The 15,230-nt window shown below is 34.3% G+C and overlaps 1 protein-coding gene across 3 annotated transcripts in view; it reads right to left on the bottom strand.

Annotated features, from left to right (window-relative positions):
* Window positions 1-15,230, bottom strand: part of RYR3 (ryanodine receptor 3) — a 194,165-nt gene that overhangs the window by 7,401 nt on the left and 171,534 nt on the right. For all 3 annotated transcript variants that reach the window (XM_077784077.1, XM_077784078.1, XM_077784079.1), the window contains 10 exons: window positions 13,612-14,933; window positions 10,321-10,379; window positions 9,164-9,332; window positions 8,477-8,563; window positions 6,780-6,977; window positions 6,079-6,209; window positions 3,632-3,674; window positions 2,950-3,077; window positions 1,988-2,048; window positions 1,006-1,152 (listed from right to left, as the gene is read on the bottom strand). In XM_077784077.1, coding sequence (XP_077640203.1) covers window positions 1,006-1,152; window positions 1,988-2,048; window positions 2,950-3,077; window positions 3,632-3,674; window positions 6,079-6,209; window positions 6,780-6,977; window positions 8,477-8,563; window positions 9,164-9,332; window positions 10,321-10,379; window positions 13,612-14,933 — 2,345 coding nt within the window. The remainder of the gene's footprint in view (window positions 1-1,005; window positions 1,153-1,987; window positions 2,049-2,949; window positions 3,078-3,631; window positions 3,675-6,078; window positions 6,210-6,779; window positions 6,978-8,476; window positions 8,564-9,163; window positions 9,333-10,320; window positions 10,380-13,611; window positions 14,934-15,230) is intronic.

The following is a 15,230-nucleotide window of genomic DNA, read 5'->3' as shown; positions in this document are numbered from 1 at the left end:
CATATTTATTTGCCAGGAAAACAACAAGATTAGAAAAATTATTCATGGCTGATTACGAATGTAAAACCATGGTCCTGAGTTAAAACAGTTTTGTCAACTATGCTCACTTTTGACTGTGACATTTCTTAAAAATTCCTAAGGAAGATATATAAGTCATTAGAATCATTAAAATGAATATGAAATTGGTCATCCTGAAGTAAAATAAATAGTATAAAACCAGAGATTTCATTTCTTTGTGTGATGATAACACGTCATCACCTTGTGTGGGTATATTTTTATGCCTCTTCCAAAACATCATGTGGTATAAAATGTTTTGACAAATCTAGCAGGGCATAGGTGTGGGCTTAGAATATATGCTACTGTATTTGAGAAGCAATGGAATGTGTATGTATAAAATGATATTTTGGGGAATTTAGATTTCTTAAATGTAATTTTAAAAGTAACTATAAAGCTTGCTTTTTGTTGTTATGCTCGCTAGGAACATGGATACCTTGGAGATCAGAGCATGATTCCTTGCAAAAATTTTAACAACTAGTTTTAGAACTACATTTTATTAACCTGAGTTTTGCATGACAAAGGGCCATAGAAGTGTATTCCATAGTGCAGAATGGCCACACCTTTAAGCACATTCTTGTTAGCCAGGTATTGAAATCTTATCGTGCCCAGATCATTATTACTGCTGTAGCTAAGGTGGCATTGTGTATTCTTAATATATTATCACCAATCAGCTCATCATTGAGCATATAGAATGAGCTGGTTCATATTCTTATGTTTTTCTAAAATGATGTGTTTTCTATTGTGTACAACACTTCTTTATCTGTCATCAATTGGTGGGTATAGATTGTCATAATTTCATAGGTTTTAACATGTATTAAGTGTGCTGCAGCAGATATGATCAATCCGATAATCATATAAATGAATTTCATTCTGATATTTTCAGTACAAGTTATTTCCAGTACTTTTACAAAGTGTATTTTTTTTCAAACCTTTGCATGTAGCACTAACCTGTTTGCCATTGTGAGTGACCGAAGACAGAATAGTTCGCAATGTCTTAAAACCCATAGCGATATCCAGCAGATGAGCAGCAAAGAAGAAGTTGTTGTAGTGCCCAAGGATAGACATAGTTGTGTACCAAGCTAAGTATAAAAATGACTGCAGAGAAAGTGAATAGTAGCAGAGGGTTAATAGGTGCTGATGTGCATTATTGGATGCAGAACATAGCATTTTGAAGTCACTCAAGCTGTTGTAGTAGGACACTTTGCCTATGTAGGGATTAAACAGCTCAAACTTCAGCCAACTTTTGAAAATTACCAGTGATGAATGGGGACATCACAATGCTTTTGCTGTTGGAAAAATGCTGAGACCAGCCTTACTCAACAACCCCAAAAACAGACATCACAAGGATGTGAAAAACCTGTTTATCTTGACAGCTACTGGCACTGGCAGGGATGTGGAAGGCAGGTGATTCCCGATTGATAGAGCAACCAATGATTGGTAGTACTAATAACTTATTTTAAGATGAATGGTGCTCTGCTGAGCTAACATATTGAGTTCTACTCAATCACTTTGTTGTAAAAACTCAGTCCCGCTTTTTAACGGCAGGAATTTCTAGCACCTGCAGGGCTGTGTGTAGATTCTTTACTTGAAGGGGAACACTCTCCAGGGTTACTCCTTGAGGCTGCGGCAAAGAAGTTTGCCTACTGTCACTGATATGGGCAAGTAACATAACAATAATTATTGAACTCCCTTTTAAACCGTTAATTTAATAAATAATGTATGATAATAGCAGTTATAACCATCTATACTGTGCAGTATATAATTCTGATTAAAGCACCCTTTAGTCTAATCACAAGGCAGAAAAAATATTTTAAAATGGCTCTGTAATGCAATATTATTTGTGTATGTTTGTTGAAAATAAAATCAGATGGTGAAGGACATACATGTTTAGAGTAAATCAAAGCATATTCATCTAGGCTAACATACTCACATTATCAGTGAAAACAACTCCAAGCTTCCAAATGTGGTACTTTGTATCAATGGAGCTTAGCCTAAGAAATAAAAAAAAATTCAAATGCATAAATGTCAAAAATAAGTATTGAATTCTGTATTTATAAGCAGCAAACTACTTGTGGCACTTCACTATTTTTGCTGAAGGTGGTGATGTAGATTAATTGTTCATTTTTTGAGTGATCCGGATACTTAATTTTTCAGAGACTATTCTTAATTCTGAGCACCACAAAGAGTTTCTAAATCAACAAAGCTGGTGTAACAATCTTAGGAAGAATGATGCTTCCGTATTCCACAATTAAAAAAATACGATCTATGCCAAAAGTAGTGAAATGTGGAAAACAGATTGCTTAAATTTAAGAGGTTAGTGTCCTGTCTAGTATAAAATACTGCCAGAATAACCAAGAGAAAAGGTAATGCCTTCTTCAATATTCTAAATATTTTATCAGCCATTGGAGGGCATGGAAAGGGAAATAATTCTTGTGCATCTTACACATTGAGAAAACCAACTCTTGTAGGAGCATAAATCACTTGGGACCAGGACACATTCAAGGTCTCATCTTGACTAAGTCAGGAAAACATCTCTGAATCTGTACTAGACACTTGTATCTAAGTATTATCAATACTTTTTTTGATGCATTGGTTTATAAACTTTATTGTAAAACCTTATAAATGGTGCATTAATTATTGTTTAAAATGAAAGAGTAGCTAACTATATCAGTCAGCATAAATTTGCTGATTTTTTTTCTTCCTTTTATAACATAATTGTGTTTTAGAACAAACAAAAAGATATTTTATTTTACTTTCACACTAGGAAGACATCCATTTGAATTTTCCACATGGAGGAAAATATCACAACAGTTTCAAAATGAAATCCATTTTTATCTTTGATGATGAAATTATTCCAATGCATAATTTGTCTGTGAAGCTCAGAAGTCATACCATGAGACAAGAGATGCCTCTTCTGGTTCACTCTCTTCCACTGGACTAAAATCAAGGGCACTTTTATCTAAACCCAGAAGTTCTGCAATGCGCTCTGCTCCATATAAGTCTCCATACTTGTTAATAACCTAGAAAGGGAAAAAGGGAAGCTTTTGCTCACAGAAACTCCTCATTGACATTCACCTACTTTAGACCAGTAGTTGTCAGGAATTAAAAAATAAGTCCTTCACAATTAACACTACTAGAACAGAAAGAACTCCCAGGAAACCAGGGGAGCATAAAAAGAAAAATAGAAGCATTAAAGGCTATTATCTGAAAGCTTATGTATAATTTTCTGTCATTTAAGCTGGCATGTTTTTCTTTTTTTAGGGCAATGAGGGGGCTTTGTATCCTAAAGATGACAATGATTGCAAATTAGACCTGCTGGCTGATTGACAGCATGAAATTATTTCAAATGTCTGTGTCTAGGAAGGAAACCACAGTCTTCTGTCTTCCTCCCTCCTCCCACCTACGCCGCAGCTGCCTGTTCACCGAGACGTTTAACACAACAATGACTTCCATAAAACAAATTCCAGTTCTCTGTTATTTCTGTATTTATGTGTACAGAAACATACAGATATCCAAATTAACCAAATAGTAGATTATTGATCTGAAAAACATAATAGAAATATAAAAAGCCTACCTTTCGTTTCACAAATTTGTCCCAGTAGTTGTTAGGGAAGGACCTACATAGATTAGGCAAAGACATTTCACGTTATTTGACTTATTAGGGGAAAGGAAAAATACCAATTTAAAAAAGAGAAAATACCATGTTCCTGATCATTGCATAATTGTTTTCACTCTCTGCACTTCAAATCAGGAGAATGATTTCTTTTCATGGAGACAACAACAATTATCAATCATAATTTGCTGCAATATTATCTTCTGCCTCCAAACCATCTTTGTTTTTCCCATTCACAAATATGACTGGCTACAAAAGGTCAGCAGGCTCAATACTATCACCTGATAAGCTTAACTATTCCATAGTAGCAGGTTAGTCACTGTAATATCATTCATCTACTAAATAAATATTTTATCACCTCTAGCCATAAAAATCAAACCAATACTTTTCAGAGAAAAATAAGAGAATCTTAAAGCATAAATAATTTTTAAGTTCATTGGATTACATTTCAAGCAGAGACTGAACACTTGAGAATCAGTCGACTGTTTGCCAACAGAAAATATAAAAATATTTAACTTGCCAAGAAAATTCAATATAATTTGCCAATACATAGCAAATATATATATATATATAGCAGTATCCCAGAACTGCTCATTCTAATGATCTTACTATCTGTTATATCCGTTTTGAGGAATGCCAGTTAGCAGGAAACACTACAAAATTTAAGATTTTTCTCTCCTTATTTCCTGGAAATAACACTGAGTTGAGAAAATATGCAGGAATGTAAAAGAGAAAAATTACTTAAACTAAAGGACAGTACTGGTAAAATAAAGTAAGTGCTAGCACAAGAAAAATGAGATTCCGCAACAATGTTCTGCTGGGATGTGAGGCAAACTTCCCAATAACTCTGCTCCAACTTTTACCTTTCTGAATTGGAATTCTGAATTAAATTAATCCAGATAAAGACAAATGCTTCTAGTGACTCAAATGGATGGTATATTCTAGTCCAATAATCTGTATTATTTTTTGCTTGATTTCTCAGGCTTTTAAGCAAAATATGTCATAGTGTAGCCAGCTTGCGTCTATCTCTTTTACAAAAAACTGCAATAATTTGTCAGGGTACATCTTTTGCACTTTTAATTACTTTTTCCCATTATAGAAAGCATATTTCAGTTTATACAGAACACTGGGTACCCTCCAACAGTGGTTATTCTGATCATACAGTACTTGCAGTAAACCTCAAGACTCAGTTAACATTAGAGGGAAGGATTAGCTTGCTTAAATTAGGCTTAATCTTTTTTTTAACTTCAGTAGACAGTGCAATGTGCTGAGAACAGACTGTACAGCATGTAATTAGGGATAAATTGACAATATATTTCATTAATTCATTCTCCTGTTTGCTGAAGATAACTTACTGGGTATCTAGATGGGTTGCTATCAATAGTGAAAGAAACTGGTTGGAAAATAAGCAAGGTCTCCAGTTTCCCAATTAGTTGTAACTTTAATAATATGTGTTAGTTCATACTGCTGAATGAATTTTAAAAAAAATTCTTAAAACAAAGCATTCAAGAATTTCCAGTATTTTAGAAATTCTAATCATGGAAGCACAGATGGAAGGGACCTTAAAGATGATCTAGTTCCAACTCCCTGCCATGGGCAGGGGCAGCTTTCACTAGACCAGGTTGCTCCAAGCCCCATCCAGCCTGACCTTGAACACTTCCAGGGCTGGGGCATCCACAGCTTCTCTGGGCATCCTGTTTAAGTTCCTCACCACTGTTATTGTAAAGAACCTCTTCCTAACAGATAATCTAAACCTACCAGTAAATTCTGAAAAGCAGCTTGTACTCAAGGCATTCTTTCTGTGGAAGAGAGCTGACTTGCTGTGTTAGTCTGTGCCACTCCTCAAAACTGCTGCAGCTTACTGAGATTCCGAGAATCACTATATGAGTATATGTATATGAGTAATACAATATTTGCTAATGCCTACAACTTGAGAGAAATTCCTATCAGACCTACTCAAATTCTAGGAATGCTATTTTTCACTAGATTTACTCCTCTTGCCACATACAAATTTCTTTACCAAGGAATGGGAAAGAAAGGGAGGAGTATATTACTGTACAAGTGAAATAGTCACTGGAAAGGGTGGAAGTTATCTTTTCAAAATTTTATCACTAGAGACTAATATGCAAAATGTCTTGGAGAGACATTGTGAAGTAAAATACCTAATCCTTGCAAACCGTAGAAAATGAAAAAGAGTGGAATGTATGTGTCATCATGGTATTTATTAAATAAACAGATAATATAGGATTTCACATTATAATCTACTACTGTAGCATCTAATATAAGGTGCTAAATGTCTTACTTTTAGATTAAATAAGTGACAGGTGGACAGGAAAGGTTCTAGATCAGTGGCTTAATGAGCTGTAATATTATGAGCAGTTCGCATAGAGTAATTTAATTTTACTTACGGAGTATTTATAACAAGGCGATCCCATTGTCCTTTAATATCATCCTCAGTTGGTTGTTCAGTTATGTATAGTCCATCAAATTCCAGCTTTCTAGCTACCTCCTTTTCTCTTTTGAATACAACCAGAGGGACCTGTGGAAGTGACAGTGGCCATCTTTGTCATGGTTTATGTATTTTTGGTTCCTTATAACACAAAAATGTGAGACCAAACATCACACTACAATCTCCCACACTAGGCAGATCAATGCCTAGGCAGCCTCTGAGCAATGGCCACCTTGGCAGTCAAGCCTCAACCCTCCCACACACAGCTTTTTAGTGCTGAGCGTGATGTTGTTACATGCCATGGAATATCCCTCTGGTTGGTTGGCTCAGCTGTCCTGGCTATGGCCCTTCCCAACATACCTGCTGAGGGATGCACAGAGTGGGTAAAGCAAAGACAGATCCCTCACACTGGGCAAACACTGTCCAGGAATAACCAAATGTGGCTCTGTTACCTGCACTGTTTTAACCAAAAATCCAAAACACACACACACTGCTAGGAAGGAAGTTTACCTCATTTATGCTGGTCAGAGTACAAAAGGAAAACATCTCCCTATTGAGAAGTGAGAATTTGTAAAAAACTAGGTACATATAGCTATTCCAGTATTAGCACCACCTTGGGGCATAGCCATTGTTTAACAAACAGTAAGATTGAGAACTTGCCTTTAAACAGTAGTATCCAATGACACAGACAAAGGAGATTACAGTATGAATAACTGCCAGTGCTCTGAGGGCAGGTGCCATGTAGCCAGTACTTTCTTCTAAAACAAAAAACACCATGCCCTCCTCCTCTTCCTCTTCAGCAAAGGAGTTCCAGAGATTAGAGTCTTCCTCTACTTCATCAAGTGGCTCTTCTGTCACCTGAGAAAAATGAAAAAGTTATGCAAAAAACTTTCTTGGAAGAAGCAAGGAATGACTGGGTTATCTATTATGATTGAATTCAGGGATTTTTTTTTGTAATCTACATAGTTCCTGATTGCTCGAGTCTAAAAAGAAGCAAAAATTTAATATAATCAACTTGTACACTGTTCATAACTTTGTATTTCATGACTCAGTTTAGAGCTTACAAATTATATACAGTATTTAATCAGCTGACATACTGCCCTAAATTCTTCCACTGACTTTAAAAACCTGCCCTTTAAAATAAAATCCCTAGGGGTGCTTTTTTTGACAGCTTTATCTAAAAGATAAAGTCCTGTTCAGTCCTGTTTGACTCCCACTGACTCTTTCCTATGTATGACAGATGGACTTGCACTGACAGACGTGAACTTTTGTCCTTGTTCTTCAACAGAACGGGTCATCACCCACCAGACTCAAAGAAAAGCAGAAGAGAATGGGGAGAAAAGCAGACTGGCATAGACAAAAGCAGAATTCTACATGTATATTTGAAGTCCATCTTCTCTAACCCTGTGGGAAAGAAAGAAATAGACAAGGAGAAAGCCCTAAACAGCCATGACATCTTTGTCCTGGAAGGTGCATATACATTCTGCCCAGTTTCCAAGAGCTTTTTACATCTTTACCTGCCCTGCATCTAAGAATGTAATTGTGTTATAGGAGTTGCATTTCACGGTATTTGAGAACAGAACTCAGTTATTTCTAGACTGAATGTTCAGCCAGCTCCTTTTGTTGTTGAAGTTTTCGGTTGTGAGTAACAGAATATGTAATAGAATATGTAATATTGGAAAACACAAGATTCAACAGCTTATTACAACTTCCATTCTATATCTAGAAGGGGAAAATCAAAAGGTCCAGATTTCAGAATATAGATAAATCAGAACTCTTCTTCAGTGTTGAAAGGGGAAAAAATGAGGCTTCTGTGGGTGGGAGTTCTCTTTATTGAAATCTAACCTGTTTCATTTCAAGATTGTGAAGATTCATGAAAGAAATTTGTGGAGGCTGCTGAGGATGTTCTACTTTGTATCATCTGGTGTTCTAAACCAGAACCTAAAGCAGCTCTAGATTCAGGTGAATCTCTAAGATTAGGTTTAAACTGTGAATGTATAGCCTTCTTCATCAGTGAGCTAGACAAGAAGAGCTGTAGCCTACTTAAAAAAAGAAGTAACTAAGAATAACTAGATAACTGAAGCCCCTTAATAACTTGAGAACAAATTAAAAGAATTCAACAGTTTTGATATTTGAATTATTTTAGTCAATTTCAGTTTTCCCAGAACAAGATTAACAGTCCAAACAACAGACTTATGTGATTAAATGAAAAAGTGCCTAGAAACTCAGCTATAAAGGAGAAAATAAATAAATCTCTTTTCATTCAGCCTGAATAAAATAAAAGCAGATAGTACAAACATTAAATTATTGGATCCTCTGGTACTAACAAAAATATTTAAAGAACAGTGTTATCTTACCTTGTAAAACAGAAGAATGAAATTGATGGCAAATGCAACAAATAGAGCAAGAAACCTCAGGTTGTAAAAATTTCTTGCCAAGTAATGCTGAAAGTAAAAAATAAAAAGTAATTAAGGGTAACCTGTGAGTAATATCAAAAGAAGAAAAATAGATAGCAAGATTTTTAAAACAATAAATACATAATTGTATTGCCTTCATACACCATGAGCATAATACACCATACACATAATAAGCGAGGGCATTTTTGGCAGCCTATTCCCCTTCTTCATGATGAATGGAATTTAAATAATGGCCTTAAAATTATAAGTCAGAGAAGACTGAAACAGAAAGAAGTGTGGAAATATATTTTCCAGAATACTGGGATAAAAAGTACTTGAGAGTTTTGAGAGAATTCAACATTATATGGTTTTAAAAACAAAGAACAATAGAAAGTAACTTCTTCTAGAAGTTAGATTATATGAAACAGTAAGCTCCTAAAAAGGAGAACAAGAGCCTAATCTTTCCTGTCAGAAATTACACACAGAAGCACTTAATTATATAACTCTAAGTGTAAAATCACAAAAGACTGACTACAACCAATGAACACTCATACCAGATTTCCCTGTATGATGGCATTTCTCCATTAAATATCAAAAGTGGTTCTAGAAATTAAAAATCAATTATTAAAGAATTTAAGACAAACTTACAAGCATCTTCGTTTGATAGATTTCCAAAGCTTTGAAGAAGTTAGCCATAACAGCCTCTGGTTTCTCAATTTTTTGTCCATGCCTTCTCTTCTTTTTCTTCATTTTTCCCTCTTCTAGCTGCTCAGATTGTACTTCCTTTGCCTTATCTTGTTTCTCACCATCTTCCATGCTAGAAGAAAAGTTAACAAAATAAAAATATCCAGCCAAATGTAAATGCACTCATTTCAAATTAATTTGAGTTCATAAAATTTGGCTTTAAAATTTCATTTTTATACTGTATGTAGTATTAGAGGAATTTAGCTACTAACAAAAAAACCCCAAAGCCTGGGTTTCCATGTGTGTGACATAATGTTGAGGCATCAATATGATTGTCTTAAAGTATAGACCTCGATGATATGCCTAAAAAAATTAACTTTGGCAGATAAGAGGAGAAAGATAAATGACTCTGAAGTAAATATTTTAAACATGAAGAAAAATGGAAAAAATAAGAAAAATATAGTTATGTATAGCTTTTGAATCTGTAAGAATCTCTAGGACACCTTTTGTATGTTTCTACAAAATATTTAAATCTGTTACTATGATGTGGCTGCAGGTCCAGGCAGACAGGATGCTTCTTAATAGTAGGATGCTGCTAAACCAAGTAGGTATTTTAAATATTGTTTAGGCAGTCATATATAGGATGTCTGGACAAAGGAATGAATCTGCTGTCAAGATCTGATAAAACAGCAATAAATAAAAACATTTGGGTTAGTAAGATCTTGTGTTTTAATGATCAAGTGAAAATTCCATGAAAATTGTAGTGGGTAGTAGGGAAAGCAGAAAGCAGAATAAGTTGCAGAGGTTTTTAAGACTGGTGCTCATTTTTGAAGGAACTTATGGGAATTTTTACATGAATTTTTAAAAAGACAATGGCCACAGATCTATATATGCATAATTGTCAAGGGTCATTGTGTTGCCTAGTGACATGGTCTGCCATCTTTTAGTATATTTGCAAAGTACTTAGTATGTACCCCTTAGTATATTTTCAAAATACTGATGAGACAAAGTGTACATAAAATTCTTTGAATACAGAGCATATCTTGCATTATTTTTGGCCAAATTATTTAGCATTAGGAAGTACCAAGGAGTTAAACAGGAATTTTGTAAAATTAACTTACTCAGCCTTCTCAGCTTCTGCTTTTCTTTGTGTTCCAGCTTCTTTTGCAATTTCAGATATCTGCAAAAAGTATTTTAACTGTCAAAATTTATCCATTCAAATAGAATTCTGTAACTTTAGTTATTGTCTTCTAAGAAAAACAAAATAATTAATAATATTTTTGCAGCACTTTGCACTTTTAATGTGTTTGATTTTTAAAGATAGGGAGTTCAGGCTATATTTTAACAGTGAAAAAGGCAGAATTTTTCTGTATAGTGTTATCAATACTCTAACTAGTCCAGTTGACTGAACAACTTAATTATACACAGTGATCAGGCAAATTATATGACCAGCTGAGGATGAAGGTAACTACATCCAGATCATATGCTGATACTAAGGTCACCCACAAAGACTTAGTGGATAAAGAATGTATTAATGTTCAATATATAAGGAGAACATAAGAATGTTCAGTATGTAAGAAACAATATATTAATGTTATTATCAAAAATATGAAAAATATCTATGTAACTATCAGATATTATAAAACCCAATTACATGGCTGTGATCAAGTAATGCAACTGAAAACAGGCAAATACTTAAACAACTTCTACTTACACAATGTTTTCTTCAAGCTGTTTATCTTATCTGGGCTAATGGTTCATTAAACTCTTATTGGCACACCACACAACACTCTTAAGTGTGTTTACAGCTTTTCCTTGAGATAAGGAAAAACCAATACACAATTTTACAGGTGGCTAACTGCAGCAAAGAAGCTGGGGCCTGAATGTCAAACACCTTTAGGCTTGGTGCTACAAGATCAAAGTAAACTCATTTCAAATGTAGTTTGAGTATCTAAGCTTCAATGGAAGTCCAAGAGATGCAGACCCTGGCTCAGAAAGAAATCTAAAGGGCTGAACTTTGTCTCCATTCCCTTTTGCAAAAACCTGTCCTAACTCTTAATCCTCTTCTGCATTCTCTTGAAGTGCTTGGACAGCACTTGTCTATTGGTCCTACATTTCCAGTTAACACATATATACACTTATCTGAAGTTTCTGCCACTGCTCATCTGGCTGCCTATCTCTTACAAGTACGTGGGAAAAGGATATAGGCAAAGAATCTCCCCTAAGATCTCAAGCTGGTGGAGGGTACTTGAGAGATCATTTGATGATGCCTGGTTCTTCTAAGGGGTGGAGTGATAGAAGAATGAACAAATCCTTATTGATCTTATCCATATATGCTCTCTCAATTTTCTCTTTTCCAAGCTGAAGAACCTTAACTTACTTAATTCCATATGTGAGATTTGTTCCATATCAAGTTTTAACAACTCATTGATCTTCACTGCATCTTTTCCAGTTTTATCACACTCTTTTTGAACTGAGGGAACCTGGTCTCCAAAACATAGATAAATTAAGATTCATGGAGCATAATACTATGGGGGCTTCCTCTCTTCCTTTCTCAACAATTCAAAATTCCTGTTTGCTTGACTGATATCATCATTCAACTGATATTGTTGTACAACTCAATTACATTTCCAAGATTTCATACTTGAACAGTAACAATAAGATCAAAATGAAACATTTTACAGGTAAGTTATAATTTTCCTCCTGTTCTTCATCACTTCCCTGATTTTTAGCTGTTAGTTTAAGGTAACTTCACAGTTAGTGCTTGATTTTATTGCTACCACTAATTAGATTTATCGGCAAACTGTTCTGTCACTGCTACTTTTCTAATTTGTGAACCCACGTAACTCTCAGATTCCTGTAGAGCCTTACAGTAAAAGTGAACCCTCAAAGGCATCATCATATATGATTCCATAGGTTATTTTGAAGTTTCTCTGGCTATATGGTAAATGTCACTGACCTTATCAGTACACTTTTCCAGAATATAGACCTTTCTATTTCTATCCATTTGTGTGAAGTTTATCATTGCAGATGCCTAAGAAAGACATAGTAACTTCCTGAAGGGAATTTCTGATCCTTACACTGCTGTTTCTGCTTTGAGCTCCACTTATTCTCTATATCCACTCCTCTAACTAGATTATGTGAGCATTTATATACACAATGTGAGATGAATAGCAATTCCTGTAATACAGAATTAGTGCAAACATTGCTTTGGTAAGTTTCACTACATACCATATCAAAGGTAAAAACTGGATAAATTGCATAACAAACTTCACATTAATGACACAAAATATTGGCAAAAATTACAGAGCATTTGCATCAGTAGTATCAAACACATTGGTAAAAAATGTATAATTCAGAGTAAAGCAAGGAATATTCTAAAGTGTTAATTCAGATCTGAATAATTACTTTAACTGTTGAAGAAAATTCTAACATGTTTACTTATACCTACCAAGATTGTTGTGTTAAAAAAATTATTTTTAAATACCAACCACATTATATTTATGCTAAATGAGATAAGATTTTAATATACTATAATTTTAAAATCCACACATAAAAATTATTTAATAAACAAACAAGAAAAATAAATGCAAGAAAATTAGTTCAATTTAGGCAAGAACCAGAATCTGGAGGAAAACATACAAATTAAGAGAAAATAATGCTCTAAGAAGTTGCACAGTTTAGATTTACCTTGAAAATATCTGGAAAGTATATCATGAAGTGATTGGTTAATAATGAGAGAAAAGATGTTTTTGAATAATTGGTAGAAACAGACCTGAGGTGTAAAGTGAAACGTAATACCTTCCAAATATGATAAATAGATTGGTTTTGACATTTAGTTCTATCCATTTTTAAACAGAAAAATATTCTCTTTAGTCCAGCTGAGTGGAAAAAAATATATTGTCTATAAACTGGAATAAGAGTAAAGAATAATTATATTATAAACATTAAAATGACAATAAATTCAGGCAAATATGTTTCAAATAATAGGAAAAAGGGGATACTGTATTGCATGTAAAGCATATAGAGAAAGATGCTAATGATAAGGCATTATTATGGAGAGAAGAAGTTGTAAATGTTCTTGAAGTATACTGTGAAAAAATGGGGTATGCAGAATAAACAAGACTATAAATAATTTAAAGCAAAACCTGTGACTAGAAATTTGTTAGCAGTTTATGTTTTGAATAAAGTTCAAATGAACAGTAAAAATTTACTGCATTGAAATCTAAACACTGGGCTGAAATTTCCTGTTGGCCTTTAAACGTGTAGACATTATAAAGTACGTTCTTACTGATAATATATATTAATCAGTTAAATATAAAATAAATCTGTTATTAACATTCAGTAGTTTATGATTGTCATTATAATAGTTAATATTATCTTTAAAGAAATACAAAATATTTTTAATTTACCTGTAATCTTTTTTTCTTTTGAGCCGTGTTTTCCGAAGGTGACTGGATCTCCGTACCAAGGATTTCTGCAATATCTCCAAGTCCAGCATCATGACCATGTTTTGATCCTTCTTTCTTTGTGGGAATGCCAAAAATGTCTGCAATTATGTCACTTTCTCCCTTTTCACTCTTCACAAACTCTGCGAGTTCAGCTCTTATGCCATGCTCAGCACCTTCAGCTTTTTCTGCTTCCATAACATCATCATGGATTCCAAACTGTGTTGGATCAGGCATATCCCCTAATATTTTTGTAACTTTTATGTTTTTGGCTCCTTCAACCAGGCCACCCCCAAATACGGTGCTCCAAAGAATCTGGAATATCCCCCACACTATAGAGAAGAACATTTGGAATGTCCCTACAAATAGGATCCAGAAAAAGGAGAAAAACACTTTCACCATCTCTTTTATTGTCATTTTTTTGACTTTCCTGTATTGTTTCCTAAAGTTCTTCACAGTCACCATTTTCAAAAAGTTGGAAACATTCTTCTTCACTGCAACACAGGCCACTGCAAAAGCTGAAGCAGGTTCCAGGGACTTTTCTTCTTCCTCATCATCTCCAATATCCACTACATAAGCAGGCTCTGCCTCTTCCTCCTCTTCGGGCCTCTCAGATGAATCTGTTTCAGAGATCTGGGATGCTAACTGCATTTCAAAAATTGTGTCTTCACAGAAATTCACAAAGAGTTCCATTTTTTCTTGCTCTCCACCTTCATTTACAACATCAAATATGAACTGTCTTTTAGATTCCTTCACCTGTGGCTTCTCCCACTGCATTCTACTGGATTCACTGATTTCAAAGTAAACTCTTTCTATTTTCTTGGCCCCACCCATTATTTCAATACGGCCAAGGTATGGTTCAAAGTAATTAAGAACACTTTCTGCAGGCTCAAGTAAGCTCTGAAGGCGTGGATCATTAGGCATGTGCTCTGAAAGGTTTGTTAGCAATACTACTACATTAAATCCAATGTCTTTGGCTGGTTCATGGAATCTTTCCACAAAGTCAACATAATTAAACATGTCATTTTCATCAGCTTCTGTACAGGACAGCAGGAATTCAATCTCTGACTGTATATATTGTTTTTGAGCCTCCATTGATTTCTGAAATTCCTTCTTGGAAATGATTCCTTTACCATCTGGATCATACTCTTTGAAAGCATCTGAATTAGTCAGATCTTTTAACTTCAGGAACATGTCAAAGAACTTCAAAATCATTTCTACATTGCTAGATGATTCTACAAGCGTGTCCACCATTTGTTTTCCAATAGTTCCATTTACAACGTTACCTAAATAATGTGTTATAATAGAAAGTTATTTGACAGCTACATTTTAAATAATGAAATTTCATATTTGTGCTGAAAACAGAACAAAAATATTTGTATCTAAATAGTATTTTTTCTTCCAACATGCTTTTCTCTAGCAGCCCTCTATTTCAGCACTCTGTATATTCCAGAATAATTCTTAAATTAATATGAAGAATGTCTTTTTCGCCCAAAATTACATAAAAGCAATTAAAAAGCAGTTTAGAGAGATAAACATAATAATTGTGCTTTACACGAGGAAGGTGAGATAATCATATTTGA

This window comes from Lonchura striata, chromosome 6, assembly GCF_046129695.1.
Source record: "Lonchura striata isolate bLonStr1 chromosome 6, bLonStr1.mat, whole genome shotgun sequence".
In the NCBI taxonomy this organism is placed as follows: Eukaryota; Metazoa; Chordata; class Aves; order Passeriformes; family Estrildidae; genus Lonchura; species Lonchura striata.
This window is presented reverse-complemented; position numbering and strand designations above follow the sequence as displayed.